Genomic DNA, 21,651 nt, shown 5'->3' on the forward strand with positions numbered 1-21,651 from the left:
CTTCCAGCCAGGGGGTCCCCCTGCCCCGGAGAGCCCTGGGCTAAACGCCCAACCACCAGAGCAGGATCCTGCCGCAGGGCAGCCGGGAACCCGTGGCGGGGTCAGCACCGGGCCCAGAAACGCCCGCCGGGGGTGGGGCTGGCCCGTGGCGGAGCCGCTCCCATAGCGGGTGCCCGCTCCCTGTCAATCCGGGGCCGGAGGGCGGCGGAGCGGGGCAGTTCCCGGGGCAGTTCCCGAGCCAGGGCTCCGCGGGCGGCGCTGGCCGCGGCGTGTGCAGCAGCTTCCCCGTGCGCCCGGCCTGAGCCCGCGGCCCCCCAGCCGGAGCCATGGCCTCCGGGGCGTGCTGCGGGGTGCTCCGCGGCTTCCTCTTCGAGTACGACACCCCCCGCATCGTGCTGATCAAGAGCCGCAAAGTGGGGCTGGTGAACCGGGCGGTGCAGCTGGCCATCCTGGCCTACGTGATCGGGTGAGCGGGGCCGGCGGGTCCCCCTGCCCCGGGGCTGGCACGGGGAGCAGCCCCCGGTGCGATCCGCTCCCCACTTTGCAGGGATTTTCACTTGTGATGACGCCGTTGGGAAAACAGGAAACCGCCCCCCCCATCCCAGCAGTGTTTTGCAAAGGGGGGATTCCGGGAGAGAGATTTTCCCTCCGCCCCCCCCCCGCCTGTTGGGGGGCTGCTGACTTGGGCAGGAGGAAGGGGTGGTGCGCAGTGTTCTGGGTCCCCCTGGCCAGCGGTCAAGCAGTGGCTAGAGGCAGTGGGCGCATGGGACAGGTGAGGTTGATACATAGTTGTGTAGCTACGTTTCTACCTTCCTGTCTTCCAGGCCTTTGCACTGGTAGCTGCCTGGGGCAGGGGGCAAGCTTGGCCTCTGCTTGTAACTGCTGCTGATCAGGGTCTCTGGGCGGTAGTGTAATAACACAGTAGCACCCCAGCGCTGCCTCCAAAATATTTGGACTCAATGCTTTGGGTGCCAGGATGCCCAGCTGTCATCTCTCCTTTTTCTTACAACTTGGAAGTCATTTCTTACCTTGCTTCTTCCTGTCTGGTTTCTCACTGTGCTCTTCTACTCTGAGATTTTTTGGCTTTTATCAACTCTTGATTTACCACAGCTCAGTGGTTTTCTCCACAGTCATCTTCCCTGAAGTCCTTTCCCATCTGCCCACTAAATGTAAAGTAGAAGGAAACTTGGCCAATCTGGTTCCTTTTTCAGCTGAACAAATCTCCAAAAATAGAATGGAGAACCTAAGGCAATTAACTTATGGGCCTGATCCAGTCCCATTAAAGCAAATGGAAATACTCCCCTTGACTGTACTGGGAATTCAGTTGGACCCTAAGCTTGTTTGGCTATTGCTAGTGTTTCTGACTTCTGAGATAAGGTAGTTCCTCTTCATGGATCCGATGAAGTGAGCCGTAGCGCACGAAAGCTCATGCTCAAATAAATTGGTTAGTCTCTAAGGTGCCACAAGTCCTCCTTTTCTTTTTGCAAATACAGACTAACACGGCTGCTACTCTGAAACTCTTCATGGATAGTGTCACTTCTAGTGCCGGCTCTATTAATGGGGCTGTCCTTAGCTGTCAAGGCTCAGACAGCCAGGGAAGCCATCAGGCCTTTGAAAGGATCTTAAACTGGATTTCCCTAAATAAGTGGCTCAGCCCCATAAGACTGCTTCCAAGTGACAGAGCAGAAACTCTCTAGAGAGAATGGCCTTGTGGCTGTTCTACATTGTGGGATTTCTGAAGTGTTGTGAATGGAATGCCCCAGGCTCCTCTCAGGGGCTTGAATTTTCAATACGTGACTCATAGGCTAAACTGTTGTGCCTTGTACAAGGACGGAAGCATATCGGGCTGAGGGATAGTCGTCTGCCTTTTACAGTTTGAGAGTCTTGGGAATTGGTACTAGAGGCTGGACCAGGACATCACTATACAGGATGATCTTGTGTGTTTGTCTTCAGTGTGGCTTGTTATATGGCTTTTTCTAGCCGAGAACTTCTTGGTCACTTCCTCCTCTCACATGTTTGAGACACTTCCTGTCCCCGAACTAGTCTTCATACTAATCAGTAACAGTATTGCCAACCTCCAGTGCTCAAAAATCATGGGTGAATTCCCACAGATCATAAGATTGGTTTGGAAATAGCGAAGTTTTTAAAACAACAAAATGTGGGCTCTTCATTTGGTTTCTGGGTTTGTTTTTTTTTTAGCTCTTAGAGTTATGGTTTCAAACTTTTCTCTATAACCATAAGGGCTAGACTTTTTTCTAAAATTCTGAGATTCTCAGGTAATCACATAAGTCCAGGAGCTGGGGTTTTAAGAAACACCAAATATCCTGTGGCTCATGACAAAAGTTGGCAACATTAAAGTTCTCAAAAACAGCAAGAGAGATCAAATATCCTGTTACCGTGATATACTAAGGTAATGTCAATATTACTTTAAATGGCCTCCCTTAAGGAAAATCAATGGGCCTGACTTTTCCATTGCCTCGTGCATTCACTTACCCTGTGAGAGCGTCCATGCGTGTGTGAGTGATCTCCACCCAGTTACACCGGTGGTAGACTCTCAGTTGGTAGCAGTCCCTTTTTATACCACCTTTCATGGTTGGAAACACAGCAAGGCCCAATACAGGGAGAATAGGCCCCTACATTGTTGAATGGAGCTAATGGACTGGTCAAACCAGGTAGTGACATCTGTAGATGGGAATGTGGTGGCGGAGCTATAAAAGGTAAATGCAAGCTGTTCACTGTGGCTCTCCTAAAATAGATGATCCTGTCAGATGACAAAAGCCCACGGGACCTTTGTGTATTGTCAGCCTGATTCTGTTCCCACCCTTACTGGTGAAAGCATGAGTAACCCACTGATGTCATGATACCAGTGTTAGTAAGAGCTGAATTGGGGATGGGGCTTGTGTAGATACAAAATCCCACAAGTGTCTGCTGTTCTCTGCTTCAGTCTTTGCAGCTCTATTGTAGCTGATACACTCAACATCAAATGAGAATCTGTCATTTCCACCTCAAATAATGCCTGGTGTCTGCCAGATCACCCTTCCCATTTCAGATCCTAGCCCTAAAACTTACCTGTGAAAACTTCCAGTGCAAACCCAATGCTGAAGGATCCAGTAATTATATAGGTTTCAGAGGAACAGCCGTGTTAGTCTGTATTCGCAAAAAGAAAAGGAGGACTTGTGGCACCTTAGAGACTAACCAATTTATTTGAGCATGAGCTTTATATAATACCCCACAAAGCAGATGACCGGGGGGAGGGGAATTAGTGTTTACAGTGTCTTCCAGGTGTTTGAGAAGTATTAATTAAGGCTATCCTCCCATGCAAAGTGGGTCCCAATCACCCCCATTTTACAGATGGGGGTGGGACGGAAATGAGTCAGATCTTAAGAGACTCTCCCAAAGTCACCTAAGGAGCTAGAAATAGAACCCAGGCCTCCAAGCTCCCAGTCACACTGCTGGGATCTCTAAAGGTGTCTCAGTGCAGAAGCCATGATGAACTTTCCTTCTTTTGCAGCTGGGTCTTTGTGTGGGAAAAGGGCTACCAGGAAACAGACTCTGTGGTCAGTTCTGTTACCGCCAAAGTGAAGGGAATAACCATGACGAACACGTCGGAGTTGGGACTCCGGGTCTGGGATGTGGCTGATTATGTTATTCCACCTCAGGTATGGGTTTTTCTGGCACAGTTTAATAGGGCTTTGCCAGCCAACAGAAGCCTCTCAGACAGGTGTTCCTCAACTCTGGAACGCCTATTCTGTGTGGCTGCAGGAAGACTACTGGGCTGAAAAAGGCATCTGGCTATTAGCCTGGTTTCCAGAGGCACTAAACATCTGCAACTCCCACTGACTTCATCAGGGTTTAGGAGTGCTCAGCATTATTGTGTCTGGAACATGAAGCTTGTCTGTTTGTATGGTGGTAGGGAGGGGAATACCACAGCCTCTAGATAAAGCTGCAGTAATGACCCAGGTATTGTCTCTCCTACTTCTGTATTGCTTTGTTTGTTTAAAAGCCAATAGACCAAAGTCAAACACTGTATTCTCTCGGTCCTAACGATTCTCACATAACCTGATCTGGAACTAAACAAGAACTGTTGGAAGTTACTGATTGGCAGAGGAGAGCCTGGTGCCATTTTGATACTTGTATGTCCTGAGTGGGCAGTACTTGGCCTTCAACCCTCACTGGACACCTACAGCCTGCCAGCCTTTGAATGACTCTGTCCACAGCAAACCTGGTGGAGAAGTGCCAGAGTCTTCTTAGTGGGAACTTGCCAATTAAGGAATTAAGACTAGTTTGCTGGTGCATGAACAAGGAAAAGAATCTGAGCCCTTTGGGCTTGTGCCCTAAAGAAATACAGGTGGGAGATCAATACCTGCAGGTGGAAAAGTACAAAAGCACTAAGGCTGGAAAAGTCTCCACGCTGAGATTAAAAACACAAGATCTAATCATGCCAGCTAATCCATGCAGTTGGGTGCTTTCTGTCTGCCCCAGGACCCATTGAAGTCAATGGTGCTCCATTCAGGAGCATTGTGCCTGTGGGGATCAGCTTGCAGGACTGGGATCTCACTTGGCAGTGGCCAGCGGTCCTCTTTGCACACTCGTATGAAAATCCCAGCATGTTCTAGCAGTAGCTGCCTCTGGCTTTGTCACAGATCTACTTACTAATGCTAACTTCCCTCGAGGTGTTCAGCCTGGTGCTAAACTAATATCTAGGGCAGTGGTTCTCAACCTATTTACCATTGCTGGCTGCTTATGCAGCTCTCTCTGTGTTTTGTGGGCCGCATCCACATAATATATATACTACCTGTATGGCTTTGAGGATGTCACAAGGGCCGCAGCTGTGTACTGAATGGGCTGCAAGCGGCCCATGGGCCACAGGTTGAGAAGCACAGGTCTAGGGTGACATGTCATCTCCTTGTTTTATTACACCTGATTTGAGCTGTTGCTTCAACTGCTGGGAGCTTTGTCTGTGCCCCACTAGAGCTGCCCCATTGGAGAGTTATGGAGGGGTCCTTTAATTTTCATAGTGTGGATTCAGTGAACCTCTGGACAGAGTACCATAGAAAGGGTTATACTCCTTCAGGACTGCTCTGTCCTAAGGAAGGAGGATTCCTCGAGTGACGCCCGAGAGACCCTAGTACAATAGCAGTGCGCCTGGTCTCTCCAAACACGAGCTTTCTATGGTGCCACCTGAGAACCTGTTACTGCAGATCAAGTGAGGCTCTAGCTTTCCAGAGCGTCGCTGCTTAGAACTAACCCATACATCTCATTGGTTGTCTTGCCTATTTAGGGGGAGAATATGTTGTTCATCATGACAAACCTGATAATCACACTGAATCAGACACAAGGCTATTGTCCTGAGGTAGGTATGGTAACTGGCCGTCTCCTTTATACTTTATCTCCGGAAGAGTCTAATCCTTAACTGGGAGGAGTAACTCCCATCTCGTGGCAGGGAGGGAAGGGGGTGCGTGGCAAGTCATCTTTGTGGCTTATGGTAACAATTCTTCCCTTTAGCTTCCAGATAAGACAACTGTGTGTAATTCCAGTGAGGACTGTTCTGCAGGATACATAGGCACCCACAGCAATGGTACGAAACCAATGTACACTGTATTGGGACGCCTAAGAGGTTGGGTTGCCGCTAGTGCAGGAGGGGAAGCGGTGATTAGTCCGGTTACCTTGGCTTTTACTCTGGAAGCAAAGTGTAACACGGCCTTAGAAGAGGGGCATCACGAAAGGGAGCACAAAGGGTTAAACATTCTAGTACCACATGAAAATAGAAACGTTACTGATCTGACCTCCATGTAGTTTATCGGCAGCTGTAAACCTCTGCTGTCCTAGTCATTTCCCTCTGGTCAAGTTAGATTTCCTCATGCACAGCCTTTCCTTTCAGAAGTCAGCAGCCACTTACTGGGTTAACAAGGCGCCATTTAAATGGAGGGAGGTTCTAATGCTTCATGTCCCATTTAAACAGAAAAATACCCTGGAATTTTCTTCTAGCCCTTCAATTGCAGTGTATCAGACTGATGTTCTAAAATGACACCATAACTAGTCAGATGCTTGCCGTTATGGGCTGGGATGGAGACATGGCTGGTGGTTTGGGGTTGGCTCTTTCACGATTTTGGCAGAGTTTCTCAAGGACAGTATTGAGGTTTCCAGGTTAGACATACCATAGGAACAAGCTGTTACCAGATTCTCACCGAGTGGCAAAGAAGCCAGTTTTCTTGCTGACCCTCGTTTGAGGCCGCCCACTGCTAAGGTTAACTTTGCTGCGGTGGGCGGTAGCCCTCCCCTAACAGGCAGGTTTACACTGGTGCTACCTCTAACTAGTGTAGTTATCAGGGAATTCTGTTGCTGAACTTTCCCCGGGATGTGGGGATCAACCAAGCAGCCTGTTAACCCTCATCACCCTGTCAGGCGCTATGTGTCAGAGCCTGTGTGAATGTTGCCATGCTGCTCTCGATGCCCCGGTATTAACTCTGTTCCCATGTCCTTCCAGGAGTCCAGACTGGGAAGTGTAGGAAATACTCCACCTCTGTCAAAACCTGTGAGATCTATGCGTGGTGTCCTGTGGAGAATGACACACATTTACCTAAGTGAGTGCTTCTGTTGCCACAGGCTATTTACCACTGATGGGTGGGCTGGCGGCCCGTGCGGTCCTGAACCGGAGGGGTGGTCTCTGGGCGGTGGCTCTTACTGTGTGGTCCAGTCGAGGAAGTTTGAAAACCACGGCTGAAGGAGGCTTTGGTGCACGTGTAGCAATGGCAGTAAGCAGGAATGGGGGAGGGCTGAGAGCAGTCACTGCCTACTGAAAAGAACTGTCAAATAAGCCTTGCGGCATCTCAGAACTGCATGGCACAGGGTGTCACCTGCCGGCACAGTGGGATGCTTCCTCAAGTTGGATGACTAACATAGAAAGCAATGGCTGACACTAACTTCCAGCTGGGTGGCAATGCAAGCCAGAGGTGAGAGTCCTGGCTGGCATCTGAGAGCGTGCACCAAAGAGAATAGCGTAGCATGGGAAGCAATGGGACCATTGTAGCTGTCCTGAGTACAAACCCACTGATACCTCGGAGGTACATATTTGGGGGCTGCTAGCACATGCTACTGTGGCTACTCTACAGTTCTAGCGTACTGGGTCGATGAGAGCTAGCACAAGTACGTCCGCTCCCGTGGGGAATCACGCTCCTAGCTCCTAAGTGTGGACATAGCCTTAGTTGTGTCCTGGCCACTTCCCACAGTGCACTCTACCGGAACATAAATCTAATACTCATACATCCCCCTATGGAGACTAAGGAGGCTAATTCAGGGCTGCTAGAAAAGTAAACCAGGAGTTAAACCCCTGACACCTATAATCCCCTATTTCACACTCACTCCCTCTGTCTAGCTTTATAACATGCACGCTGCTATAGGAGCTTTGGGCAAGTGCCTCAACTCCTCGGTCTCAGTTTACCCGCCAGTAAGGTGGGTGTAATTTACCTGCCTTACAAGGGTGTTGGATAACTGGCTTCACAAAACGCTCTGAGATGCAAAGGTGAATGTTTTTAATCTTCCAATTGTTTCATAGGCCGGCTTTCCTAAAGGATGCTGAGAACTTCACCATTTTGGTGAAGAACAATATCTGGTATCCCAAGTTCAACTTCACCAGGTAAGTATCCCATAGAGGTGCTAGTGTGATCACTTGGGCTAGTACTTCTCTGCTGAACAGGATGTTGAGCAGCTCGGTGAGCTGCTGCCTGGGGTGGAGGAGGATGTGCAGGTGCAAAGGGCTTCTGTAACACGTCCCTTGTCTCTTCCGTGCCACTTCAGGCGAAACATTCTGCCCTCTATCAGTACCACTTACCTCAAGACCTGCATTTACCACCCTAAAACGGATCCCTTCTGCCCAATCTTCCGGGTCCGTCAAATAGTTGAAGCTGCAGGGCAGAATTTTCAAGAGATGGCTGTTGAGGTATGTGGAAATTCTATCCTCACTTAGGCCAGATTCACATTATAAACTTACATGGGTATGTCATTCTGTTATCCACCCCCCTGAGTGACGCAGTTATACCGACCTGACCCCCGGGGGCGACAGCGCTCTGTCGACAGCAGGGCTTCTCCCCCTGCCATAGCTACACCCCTCAGAGGTGGATTAACTATGCCAGCGGGAGAAGCTCTCCTGTCAGGGGAGTAGCGTCTTCACTGAAGGGCTACAGGGCACAGCTGCAGCGTTTGAAGTGTAGACCTGCCCTTTCGTGTTTGTTCAATGAAAGGATGCAGCAAAGGAACAGGAGCCATTGTTACACAGCCTCTTCAACTGCCTCAGAACATAAAACTTGCTTATCTGCTGGCAGCCATCTAATCCGTAGCAAAACGGCTGCTGGCTGGAAGGCTTTTTTTTCCAGGGAATATTTTAACTTTACTGTAGAGTAAATATTTAACTTCCCTTCTGTTTGTCTTGCGTGGCACTCATGAAAATGCTTATGCAGTATTATGAACAAGGTCTCATTCAGCGTAGGTGAAGTAAAGCTGGTAAACAATTCAGCTGGCCTGTGGGACTGTGCACCACTTACAGTGGAAAGGGTTTGTGTGCCTGAGACCGAGTTCTAAAGTCTTGTGTTTTCAGTGAAAGACACCATGTAGAAGTAGTTTTTGGTTGGTTGGTTTTAATAAACTGGATCCTGGTTTCTCTTGCTGATGACTTTTATAAGCTGGAAGGTAGCTGCTTATCCTAGGGGTAGGAAGTTGGGGACACGCAATTCAGGGGTGATGTGCAAGTTTCACATGGGCAAATGTGTGAGCTTAAGTCTCCTGGGGTAACTGCAGTGGGATAAGAAGCAAATCTTGTTGTGTACCTAGAAATCAGATATGCTCTTCCCTAAACTAGTGTGTGCTGGTCAACGTGAAGAAATCCCTTTGACAGGTTGGCCAGCAATTTTAAGCTACCCCCGCTGATACATTCTCTCTGTGTGCACCTTTTTGTTTGTTTGCACTGTGCAGGGTGGAGTAATGGGAGTGCAGATCAACTGGAACTGTGACCTTGACAAACCTGCTTATTACTGTGTGCCAAAATACACCTTCCGTCGCCTTGACAACAAGGATGCCAACCACAGGGTCTCACCTGGATATAATTTCAGGTACACGGTTGAGTAACGGAGTCTGTGGTGTCGTCATGGCTCACTCCACGTTATTAGTACAACTACGTGGGTTCTTGGGAATCAGGTTGTGATGCTTATTCTACCCCAGTTAACGTCATGATCTAGCTACCAAAAACCAATTTGTCTTATGGCCACCCAAGAGTCCCCCTTACCATGGACCAGATCCTCAGCTGCTCTAACTCAGTGTAGCAATGCTGAGGTCAGTGGAGATATGGTGACTTAAATGGCTGGGTCAGAGCCTCAGCTTAACATGCCCTGAATCATGTCTATAGCAGTGCAGCCTATGAAAATCTGGGCAGCCATCCCATCATGTTTCATGGGAGGTTAGAGTGCCCAGAGGATCTGCACATGGGGCAATGAACTCTGGCGTCCCCTATTTAGAGTTTGGGTGAAGGGAGAACTAGCCCACTGGACTGTGTTGGTACAGCTAGATGATGTTGTTTCACTCTGGTTACAAGATGACAACTAAGGCTAGGTCTACACTAGGAGCACTTAGCCAATATAGCTATACCACTATACCGGCAAAGCACTCATGGTGTGGATGCAACTGGGAGAGCTCATGATTTTAAAAAACAAACAAACTGTGGCTTGTTTCAGCTGCATCTCCCTTCCCTCTGTCCATTTTGCCAGTAGAGCTGCATCTACACCAGGGATGTTTAGCGGTACAGCTATAGCAGTGAGATATCACCCCGAGACCTGGCTGGAGGGCCAGCTTAAACCACTGGCAAGAGTGATGTCTGGCTGCCTGCCGTGGTTACAGCACTAACTATAATGTGTGTTGGCTCAAGTTGTGTCCACTGTGTCACTAAGATGACACAACACTCCAGCTAGCGTAGAGGGCATATCTGGTAGAACCTGAAAATTTGTGAATCTTAAATTCTGGCATAAGGTCGACTGCCTAAAGACTATGATGTGACGGCCCGAAGGCTAGTGAAGGCTAAGATTTTTATGCAGAGCTTCTCATGTAAACAGAAGACAGAGTGGTTCATCCAAAGTTTGTCACAGGAGGCTGCTTTGCTGTGGAAAGGTGATAGGATAAGTATGAACAAACACTAAGAAGCCTGCAGGCCTCTACATCCAGCAAACCCCAAAGGCTGTCAAGACCGATTACGCTAGCCTATTTGATTAGAACAGGCTGGTCCAACTATGCAGAGTGTAAACTGCTTCTAGACTTGGCCATTGACACTTACCATTGTACGTGCTTATTATGGAGAAAATGTGTAGCCAAGTAGCAGTCATTCCTCTTCTCTTCCATCCTTTCTTCTCTTTCCACTTGAAGCAGCAAATCACATGGCACAGTAAGTCTGATCTCCCTCTTTCTCCCCTATTTAATGTCTGCATGCAAATAGTATTGCATGAACTGAGAAAATGACTTCTGTGGGTGTAACCTTGTAGCTCCAAGTACTGTCGCGAAGCAAGTCTCATTCAAGTTTGAGTATTCTCTGTTCCCTTCGGCAAATCACATACCTGCAAAAATCCTCTGTCCCTCCCACATCAGACTGTATGTAGCTTGGTGGATCCTTTGGGTGGCTCTGCTATAAACTAAAACCCTCTTGATACTTTCACTCCCACTTTGTCCTGTTGGAAACTAAATTACTCATCTGAAATGGTCTGACTGCAGCAAGAGGTATCCAAGGTTGGTTATAAAGAGCCGCAGCCACCAAAAGAAATCCAGGAAAGTGACTAGTGGGAACTTAGTTTTACTGTCTTGCTTAACTTCACCATCTCACATGGATTTCCCCTCTTCCACTCCTCCCCTGCCTGTGCTTCAGAACTCTTCTAATTCAGCCACTAACTGCTTCTGTCTAAGGCTCTCTCTCGACTTCTCCTAGATGAATATTGCATGATGTGTGTAATTGTGAACCGCGCATTTTCTGTACTTGTAATAATACAAGCTCATCTGTTCATGGGCCAGTATGAGTAAAATAATGGCAACTGTGGGATCGGGGTGGAAGAGAAAGCAACCCCTACTTTTTTTTTTTTTTAAGCCTCTAAAACACTTGTTCTTCAGGTTTGCAAAATACTACAAGGATGCAAGTGGCACTGACTCGCGGACACTAATTAAGGCTTACGGCATCCGGTTTGATATCATGGTGTTCGGAAAGGTAGCTCTTTGTTTCTTGAATCTCATGGTGTTCGGAAAGGTAGCTCTTTGTTTCTTGAATCTCCTGGCTGACTCCTTTATTAGATTCTAAATGTTTTCAGAGTCTGCAAAAATGCTTATGACTGTCACTTTGTGTCTCTGTTAGGCAGGAAAATTTGATATAATTCCTACAATGATTAACATTGGCTCTGGACTAGCACTGTTTGGAGTGGTAAGTTACACTGTCTTCCCACTGAATGCATCCGATGAAGTGAGCTGTAGCTCATGAAAGCTTATGCTCAAAATAAATTTGTTAGTCTCTAAGGTGCCACACGTCCTCCTTTTATTGAGAGAGACTTTTAAACTAATATCTGTTTGCCTTGAAGTAAGAACAGTTACAAGAGCTCTTTGATCTCAACTAGGCAACAGTCCTGTGTGACATCGTGGTTCTGTACTTCATGAAGAAGAGATATTACTACAGAGAGAAGAAATACAAATACGTAGAAGATTATGAACTGGTAAGCAGCATGGCTGTGTTGTGGTGAGAGTCTTAGTTGCAGCCAAGTTTACCTCCCTCTCCCCACCCCAACGTTGTGGCTTGTCCATGGATACGTGGAAATGATTATCTGCAGCCAGATGACCACTAAGTTAGCTCTATCCAGATACCAAATGCAGAGCCTCATAGTTGAGGGGGTAGAGAAGGACAAGGCCTCTCAAAGTCTCCAATTTTATTTGTTGGTGGAACGTAAGCCCCTAGGAACCAGTGTCTGTCCTCCATGAAACAGGATCTTGTTCCTGCTGCAGGGGTGGGAGAAATTTTAACCTGCTCTCGCTGTATTTCAGTCCTGACGGTAACCCCAGGCACCTGCCTCTTGTGAGCAGAAGATGTTGGGGTAAAGACTAATGCTCATCTTCCCCAAACCTTTCCATGGGTGACCTAAGTGTGAGCCTGCCCTGAAAACTGACTTTAAAAAAAGCTATTCCTGTTTATCTGAACCTCACAGGTCAAAGTGTCTGTTTGCAACTGACATTAGCTTCCTACCTACCAGCACCCCAAACAATGCTGGGATCTAGATGTGGGGCTGGGCTGTTCCTAGAATCTCTATTCTCCAAGAGTACGTCTGCTCTCTGCTGCCGTGTTGTCTTCAACAGGGCTTCACACGAGCTGCTCAGGGCAGGATTTTTGCCCTGCAGCTTAAATTTGGTTGGAAATGCTTATGCATCAGCTGGACTCACCTGTCAAAAGCCCCAAATTATTTATCCTTTATCTAATACACACAGGGAGCAGATTTTTTGTGGGAAGATTCCTTTTTTGGCTGACCAGATCAAGGCAGGATTCCAGTGCTGGTCTCCAGAAGTGAGATGCTAGTGTACTACCCTAACCTAGGGTCTGCCCCTTTTGCCCTCGCTGTAAGTGTAATGGCTGTCTACCTTCTGTCAAGGGAGCCAGTGAGACCTATGGAACACAATCATGACCATGGTGGTGCTGCAGCGAATGTTGTTCTGCTTCACGGAAAGACAGTAAGACGAGGCTGCAGCCTTCCCTTCCTGGAACAGGGTTAATCGAGCTGCATTCTCCCTGTGGAAAGAGAAACTTCCCTCATTACTTTACGGCTGACAAACATTGACCACATAAGAGTGCATTCTTGTTCCGTGTCACTGACAAACAAGGGAAAGTTCTGAAGTTGTTACTAGTTGGTTGAATTCTGGCCTCGGTAAACAAACGTACAGATCAGGACTTGTATGCCAAACTTTCATGGAAAGTGTCTCAACAGCTGAGTAAGTTTCCCCTTCCCCCTTAGTTCTCGAGACTAACTTCTTATATCCCCATATCCTCTAGAAAGCCCCCTGGAGGGGCCAGTCACCCAGAGCTACCTCTTTGCTAGGGGCATAGGCAGTTGGGCCAGGATGAGAGGGTTGAGATGAGTGACATTAAGTGGGGGAAGGGTAGTTGCCCTCCCTTGAGGTTACTTGTTGGGGGGAGAGCCAGGCCCCTCTTTGCTGTGGTGAACCTGGTCGCTAGTCTTCCCCTCAGGCCTGGAGAGCATGTAGCTACAGCGTGATGGCAATAAAATGCATTTCTTTCCTGTGAGGGCAAGTCAACAGGTTACCCCTTGTCTATCTGAGCTTCAGGAGCCTAGAGTAGGAGAATGAAGCTCTCTCTGGGTCTCCTGCATTTGAGTAAGTGGCTGATGCATTTATAAAGAGGCTTCTTCTTTTCTGGTCCTCTTAAAATTCAGTGTTTGTAAGGAAGGAAAAGGATGACAATGCTGACAGCACTTTGGAATATTGGCATCTCCACTCATTGTGAACACACAAATTATATTGAATAAACTTTCTTCTAAGTGATTTGGTATGAGGAGAATCCCTTCTGTTGTGAACTAAAAGCTAAGCGTGGTCCCTTTTCTTTGAAATGCTGTAGCTGGTGAGGCCAGGGCAGAGCTGAAGCATTTGCACCAGCTAGTGCCACTGTTGGAAAAGCCCTTTTCCTGGCTTGGTGCTAGGGCAGAGCTGTACACAGCCTAGAGGAGGAAGCAGACTCTGACCTCTCCAGCTGTGAACCGAAGGGGGTGGGGGAGGGGAATGGGTGGAGTTATATAACTCACCCTTCCACAGCAGGATTTGTACTTTGTCCTATTAGTAGCTATGATTTATCCAGTGGAAAGATGTAAGGACTAGTGTCATTGCATCCTTGTCCATGCCCCAGGAGCTGCAGCCTACCCCTGTTCTCCTTCCCTGCCACACTCCTAAACGTCAACACTTAACAGCATAGCCACTGTACATAGCTTAGAGTGGCCTGTCTTAGATGCCAGGAGAACAGGTTTGGGGGGGTTGAAAATCAGGCTTTCACAGGAAACCCAGCTGTATTTAAGTACAGCAGGTAGCCCCTCCTAAACCTCATCTGAAAGTCACTACATTCTTCCATTGACATGGTTAGAACTACATCTGGAGAAACAGGGCCACCTTGCAGACAGGGCCAAGCTCTGTTATTGGGCTTTTTGCAGCATGCTGTCCTCAGCAGGCTGAATACTGTAAGAAACGGAAGTAGTAGACTGAATATTTTTCCAGCAGTGGAAAAGTTTTCCCAAAAGAAGTGTCAGAAGCTGCCCTCCATTAGCACACAATCAACCAAAACAGGAGCAGTAGGAACAATCTGGCTTGGGGAGGGCTGCTCTAATTTCGTCCACTTAAGTTGCACACTCAAGCTGAAGCCCAGTCCACCCTGAAGATCTTTCCCTAGCCTCCCATGCAACTACGCCGAGACAGTTGCATCCAACCAATGGCAGTTGGTCTGCAGTAATACTCCCCCCACGGCTAACAGTCATCATGGTCTCTTCCCCTTGCCCCTATTAAGAACTCTCCATCTCATGTAGCAGAATGAATGATTAAGATCTCGACCGTGCTAGCAGGTTCCTGCTGTTTCACCATTTCTCTAATGCAGGATAAAGTTCTGTGGGTCAAGCAGAATAAAAGTTCTCCAATCAACGAGCTCACTGGGGGTTGACGGTTGCAGGCTATTTATTTCAATTTGTACAGAGAAGTGTGAACATCTGTGGAAAAACACCTACATTTCTTTTATTAGTTAATATAATTTAAGTGATAAATACATAGTATTTAAACTTTATACACTTGAAGTAAAATGCATAGTAAGTAGGGATAGGAGTAAAACAAGCCGTAGGCATTAAACAACAGTATAAAAGTCAGCAATATCACAGGACTTTGAAACACCAGATTCCTTATCCAGTAGATAATCGGAAACCACCATCCAAGAGCAGCTTTACTACTGCAATTTCAGAGCCACGTGGCTCCTCAGTCAGCCACAATTTATGGCCAGTGTTGGGTTTTTTTTGTTTTTTTTTTTGTTTTTAAAAGGAGTTTCAAGGGGAAAACTAGCCACAGCCCAGTTCGAAGGCACAGGTAAAAGGCTTACTTCACTACAAAAAAAGGTAGCTTGACTAGTAAAGGACAGTAGGTACAAAACTGAACAGGTTTGTATATATAGTTTCTCTAATGGCTCATGCATTTAGATAACAGATCTTCTGCACACTTTGTACACTTTATATTTTGACAAGGAAGCCCACATAAAACAAAGAGCTTAATTCAGAGAAGTATATTGGGCAGAGAGGTCAGGCTGGAGACTGTTACTCAGACATGGAGCTGGGTGTAGCAGGAAAATAAATTCCTTGGGGAGTTTGCTTGAGGAAGCTCTTAGGTTTTGGATGCTTAAGAGTCAAAGGTCAATGTCCATAAACTGTTCTACAGCTAATCTCTGGTGCCTAGATACTATGCGGATAGGTACCGAAGACCTGCGCTTGTTTTAGAAGATGCATTGCACCTCTCAGGCCCCTGATCGCTCCTGTTTTGTAAATTAAGCTTTAATGATATCAAATGGCATGTACCAAATCATTAATGTAAATGGAAAAATTCCACACTATATCTCCATGCCGCTCACAGACCTTAAACAAAAACACAATACGCAAACTACTCAGCAAGAACAATGAAAGAATTTTCTTTTAAGCATTTAGATGTATTTTTTGCAAAACAACAAACCCATTTACAAGCGCAGGAAACCAACTGGCAACTCTTTATCAGATCTGTGTTTCCACAAAGGAAATAAAATTGGGGAAAAGAGGAAGGAGAAATTTTGAAGCTTGAGTTTACTTTGGTATTCCTCTTGGTATTAAGAAGCAAAGACACAGAGCAATCAATAGCAGTTCACAGCTTCAAATTAAGCAATAGGAAGAACTGAGTGTCCTTTTCTCTGCTGCGGATTCATTGTTTCTGCTCCTAAAACATTTACTGAAGTTGTGGTTCTTATATGAAACATGTCATCAGCTTTGGAAAGAAGATGACTGTACCATTCCAGTACCAATTTGGGAATACAGGGAATCTTGGATTATTGGGACCCAGAAGGCTTTGCCAACTATACAGGCTATTATGCGAAAGGGAACTTGCATAAGTGGACTTTTCTTGCTAATTACCAAATTAACTTCTTAACTCTTAAATAAAGGTCTGTCATTTCTAGGGTGATGGGATACTGTACCAGGTCAGAACGTAGCACCAACACATCCTGCCTCTTGCAGTGTCCACTAACTGATGCTTCAGAGGAAGGCAAGAACACAACCACCTCATAATGGCTCTGGCCCAATAAGCCAGCTGTAGGGTAGAGGTTGGGGAAATCAAAATAATACTGGACACTTCTATAGTGCCTTCCATGCAGGATAAAGAATTCAGCCTCATAAGCCCCTTACATGGTAGGGAAGTTTCATTCTCCCAGTTGCACAGGCAGATTAAGTGATTTGCCCAAGGTCCCACACCAAGTCAGTGGGAGGGCTGAGAAAAGAATCAGCTCTCCCACCTTTCAGTGCTATGCTTTATCCACAGGACTATCCCACCTATTTTGACCCTTCCCAATCACAAGGAGAATCTCATCCCCACTCATCTACATTCATGATTACCTCAGTTATTCTGCTCAAGATACTAACAGAGCATGCATTATCTGAAAATCTAATGTAGAAGCCAGAATCCCACCACTTGCTGTTTAGATTCTAACAGCACCGCAAAATCATTCCGAAGCAATCTCAGGGATGATGAACATGCTCTTAGTACGGAGTAATCCCTAAACTAGATGTGCATTTAAATTACTGTAGTCTGCTAACTAGCCTCTGATCCACAGGGATTTACAAACTATTGGCTACTAGTTTGCAGAAATATCTAGCCCCAAAATCCAAATTAAGAGTTTGAAAAAAATAATGCTTCTTTGAAAAGTTACCAGCTAATCTAAATATTTCAATAAGATCTTAAATCCTAAATGAGCCCTAAGTCTATTTAGATACTTACAAATAGCATAAATTGTTTTTTTAAATTGTATCAAACCATGTAATGTACATGGAAGTGAAGGATTTTACCCTGAATTTAACATGTAACTATATATTTACCGAGCTCAAGTAAAAGATTTAGAAACATTAGTGCTTCTTTTGCCATTCAAAATAGGAGTTCAGCTTCCCCCAGCAATACAGGATTTAACTCCTAACACAAAACGCCCATTGCTGTAAGAGTTCAGACCAAACTTCAAGCCCTTAGATACATTTTCCATCTGTACCCTGAATACTTGGCCCAGCTAGTGCACATCTATCCATGCTAATGTCAAGATTTTAGGAAAAGTGGTGTCTTCAAAACACAGTAATTAACATTAGTTTATGAACTACCTGAAGATGCTATTTATTCAAACTGTTCAAACTTTGCTCAAAAAGACAGGCATTGTTGAAAAAGGTGATGTGGTGGTTTTTACTTCGCTTCCATGCAATTAAAATGTGTCAATTAGAAAAAACAATAAAAAATAGATGCAACAACATTTCCGGTAGGTTGTGAGCTCTCAAAGTACATCATTCTGGTTTTTACAGCTGTGTATGAAGCTTCACACGCCTGCCTACCTCCCTTGTACAATACCTTGTGGCATCAGTCTCTCTGAAATATTTGGCATGAAAACCACTTAAAAGCCATTTCCAACTGCATCTTTCTTTGTTTGCTTTTTGCAAACCACCACCACTGCCCCTCACATCATCTCACCTTCTGATCTCTGCCAACATGTTTCCAGCAATAAATCAAGCAGTCCATTTATGTATTTAGCAATCAGAGATGTTCAATATTTAGGACAAGTGCGGTAATCTGGTTTCTTACAACATGCTGCTATGTAAGCGTTGCATGCAGCGTATAATGCTGTACTAGGGCCATGTCATGCTGTGTGTATTTGGCTTAGGCTCTGTGACATCTCTTCTCCCCAGATGCATGTTGTAGAAAAGGAGCCATAGACCAAGTTGCCCGTCATAACCATAATGTTGGATTTCATGAAAGAATTTCATCTCCTCCCACATTTGGCAGGTCATTGCACTTCAGGTTATCTTCGCTGCCTTGCTTCCTGCTTTAAAATGAAATACAACACATTAGTGCCCTTAAAAAGGAAACATTTTATATGAGGGTGGGTGGGGAACCCTGTATATGCTTTCAACATATCATACAGTAAACAATTTCCACATCACCAACCACAACATCATGGTTTATTTTTGTAAGCACAAGAAACCTAAATAGGTAAAGACAGAGCAGACTGGGTAAGAATTAGCATTCTAATAGCCATAACAATATCCCAAACCACTTGAAAGCAGCAGTACTAGCTATCAAAGATTAAACCATACCACACATGGAAGCAGTCTCACATGAAAGACTGCAGAAGAGTGGAGGCTGGGGGGAGATTAAAGAAATATGGGAAGATTCTGGGCCACATAAAATCAAATGGTATAACGCATATATGGTAATAGAGAAAACAGATCACCTCCTTACCCCCTCTGTCTAGCCCTCAGACACTTAGTTCACTTCACATGATTGTTTTAACCCGTGTTTGGGGGGGGGGGGGGTGTTTGGCAAAAATAAAACAAGTTACTTTCATCTACTGTGTTTGACAGCCGCTTCTGTAGTTGATCAGTGATGGATGAGACAGGAGCTTGTTAACCACAGCATGTAAAATATTACAGCTCTGTTGTAGAACAACAATCAAATAAATCACCAATATAAATAGGATTTGAGTGTCAGACTGTCAACTACAATTCAGAATATAAGAAAAAGACTCAGAAAATACGCAGATACATTCTTTTAGCTCACAGTTAACAACATACAAACGAGAAGATGTCTTCCATGCACAACTCCATCTGAAGTCAACAAGAGTTACATGCATAAGGTGAAATTCATCCCTCTGCAGGCCAGTCTGAGGTCTAGATACAATTTAAATCCTACTTAATCTCTCAAAATAGGATTCAGTTGGCTGGTGCATAGGCCTTGTTCTGTCCCTCTGCACAGGGTGAATTTTACTGATTGAACACATCTCAGGACAAGATCTTATATAAACCTACTCCCAAATGGATAACTGGGGGATTTACTTGCTTAAGTTCCAGGCATGCCCAGAAAGGAATCGAGCATTGGCTATGAAAAAGATTCACACACATCTGTCAGCTGAGCCTCTTGTAATCAACATAATACAGGGTCTTTGGGGAAAATTTAAGTAAATTACCATGCCCTTTAGATACTGCTCGAGAGAGGAGCGTGAATGGTGGAAGCAAGTGTCCAGCAACAGCACTTTCAGTGGTTTGTCAACCCTTCCATTCAGAAAGCTCAATCCCCCACGAAATATCTGTCTTAAGATTCTCAGTAGAAAAACCAAGCAAATGCCCGGGGTACTTTGGGAAATTAAAACAGGATGCAAGTGTCAAGAAACTGCAGCTCTACCTTTGTTAGACACTGGTAGAGCAGCAGAATCCAATGATGTATTCTTTGTATTGCAACCTTAAACTGACACAGACTGAATCTGCCAGGATGTGTTTCAACTTCAGTAACTTGAAACTGACAATATGATCTCTGTTAGTCTGTGATGATATTTCACTAGATTGATCTTCCAGTTTATCCAGACGGAAAATGCCTTATACAGCCAGAATTACAAATGCAACACACCAAAATCACAGGCATTAGTGGTCTTTTGGGTTCATATACAAGGGCTCTGGTTCAAATGAAAATCAGTTTTCTGCACCAGGCAGTTAGGTGCTGAATAGACACAGAACTGACCCAGACAGGAGCGTTATGCGTAAGAGATGTCGTCACTTGAACTCCCATGCAGACGCAGCCCATTCTAAGCATTAGCAGGCAGGACACCAAGCCCTCATCTATCTGGGAACTAGTGGAGCTGGACATACTGTGTGCTGGTAGGAAATGGGAACTTCACAGTAAGCATCTACAAGCTCAGCAAGGCCATTAGAAAGCCCATACAGGCGCCTGAGCTGGAAGACACTTGGGGTGAAATCCTGGCTCCACTGAAGTCAGTGGGTGTTTTGCAAGTGATTACAGCGCTGGCCCACATATAAGCCCTTGGGAGCTTATCATCAATGGAATGAGCCCCAGTGAAAAAATCTGCGTCAAATGAGGGGGAAAAGGTGATGGCAAACAAGAAGTCCAACGTTTGTTTTTATTTATTAATTTGCATTTAGTACAAAATAGATCCCAACACAATGGATCAGTTTATTAAAGTGAAACCTTTATTCTAAAAGGTAACTTATTAACGTTTCACAGCTGCAATGCAAACAGAAAGAAAAACAATGCATCTTTAAGCTGCCTGATTAATTTACTGGCAAAATTCAGTTCTGTGTCCTCCAGGTTAATATAAGTGACCATGCTAGCAAGGAAAATTTTAGCAAGGAAATCCAGACAAGAGTATTCCTGTTATCAGAACAGCAATTCATGCATGTCTGTCATCCACTGCATGTAGTCAGAAGAGCTTTTGTCATTTACCAGTTATTTACTAGTAATGTTTGATCCACTTTCTGAGAAAGCTCCATTCATGGTTTTAAGGACTATCCTATTTTAAATGTAATTTTCCTACAGCTTATGGGCTTCATTGGTTGAAATAATGGCAATCAGTTACTGGGCTCATGGTGAACAGACAGCCCCCGATTCTGAAGCCTTCCTACGAGAGCCACGGCTTGTAGCACTAACACGCTTCCTGGTGTACGTGTCCCCAAACTGTGATCCCTCTCCTAGTACCTAGATCTCTGTAGAGAGACAATTTGGAGGGAACACAACCCAAAGAGATAAACGCTCCTCTGGAGTTGCATCACACGTTATCTGGGAATGTCCCAGAGCTCCCTGGCGTATACGTTGCCTACATGAACGGACAGGCAGAAGGCACTGCCGGGTAAGTCTGACCGATGTAATACTTCACATTTACCGATCTGTTTTTTCTAGCATTGTGGGGAGTGGGAAAGTGAGGCGAGAACGAGCACAAATCAGGTAAGATGACCACAGTGTCCGACGCCTTTTTCCCATCTCCCCATAATGAGCTGAAAGGAACCAACATGGACTAGATTCCAGCTCGCACTCTCTTAGCGGTGTTGGTTTTCCAGGAGCAGATGAGAAGAGTAAGAAGGTGCCAGGTTTACAATCACTCTGACACTCCTCCGATAGGAAGGCCCCATTCACATGCAGGAAGTGAACAGTAGAGCTAACACTTTCATATTTTTCCTCTTATCATAAGGCTTTCTGAGCTCCAGGACTTAGATCATAATCTGCATTTCACTACGTACAGTGGGTCCAATCCTGTCTGGTGGCGAGTGCCACCTGCAGGATGGAGAGCGCCCATAGTTCCTATTGGTTTCAACAGCAGTGGAGGAAGCTCAGCACCGTATAGGCTCAGGCTCCAAATTCGTAGACCCTAAAACACTGGCTTGGAGGAGGAGCCTCTGTGTCTCTAATCCGCACAGAAGTGGCAACAGTAAGGACACATCCTGAGGGATGTCGAACACTTTTCCTGCACCTACAGCTCTGTCTCCTGAGGGGAGTTTAGGAGCTCAGAACCTCTGAAAATTTGGTCCTAAATCACTAACTAAATCAGTATTTCCACTGATG

At 45.8% G+C, this 21,651-nt stretch overlaps 3 protein-coding genes across 11 annotated transcripts in view; 2 read left to right on the plus strand and 1 right to left on the minus strand.

Annotated features, from left to right (window-relative positions):
• The window catches only part of P2RX7 (purinergic receptor P2X 7), a 32,843-nt gene extending 29,297 nt beyond the window's left edge, over positions 1-3,546 (plus strand). The window contains exon 14 of the transcript XR_012665090.1: positions 3,512-3,546. The gene's annotated coding sequence lies outside the window, so the exon portion shown is untranslated. The remainder of the gene's footprint in view (positions 1-3,511) is intronic.
• LOC125623009 (P2X purinoceptor 4-like) lies at positions 103-13,557 on the plus strand. 5 transcript variants are annotated; one of them, XM_048821780.2, is made up of 12 exons: positions 108-466; positions 3,512-3,659; positions 5,282-5,353; positions 5,506-5,578; positions 6,488-6,584; positions 7,556-7,636; positions 7,798-7,939; positions 8,968-9,104; positions 11,137-11,269; positions 11,375-11,440; positions 11,631-11,726; positions 12,490-13,557. In XM_048821780.2, the coding sequence occupies exons 1-12, from the start codon at positions 327-329 to the stop codon at positions 12,526-12,528; spliced, it is 1,224 nt and encodes a 407-aa protein (XP_048677737.1). In that variant the 5' UTR covers positions 108-326; the 3' UTR covers positions 12,529-13,557. The 5 variants fall into 5 exon arrangements, with proteins under 5 accessions (XP_048677742.1, XP_048677737.1, XP_048677738.1 ...); XM_048821781.2 differs by having other exon boundaries at positions 110-466; positions 12,651-13,557; XM_048821782.2 differs by having other exon boundaries at positions 110-466; positions 11,137-11,230.
• A 1,152-nt stretch (positions 13,558-14,709) lies between these two features.
• CAMKK2 (calcium/calmodulin dependent protein kinase kinase 2) overlaps positions 14,710-21,651 on the minus strand; it is a 46,539-nt gene continuing 39,597 nt past the window's right edge. For 4 of the 5 annotated variants that reach the window (XM_048821530.2, XM_048821531.2, XM_048821528.2 and 1 more), the window contains one exon: positions 14,710-18,130. In XM_048821530.2, coding sequence (XP_048677487.2) covers positions 18,055-18,130 — 76 coding nt within the window. In that variant the 3' untranslated portion in view covers positions 14,710-18,054. The remainder of the gene's footprint in view (positions 18,131-21,651) is intronic. The other variant, XM_048821529.2, reaches the window with a different exon arrangement.

Source organism: Caretta caretta, chromosome 15, assembly GCF_965140235.1.
Source record: "Caretta caretta isolate rCarCar2 chromosome 15, rCarCar1.hap1, whole genome shotgun sequence".
Taxonomy (NCBI): Eukaryota; Metazoa; Chordata; order Testudines; family Cheloniidae; genus Caretta; species Caretta caretta.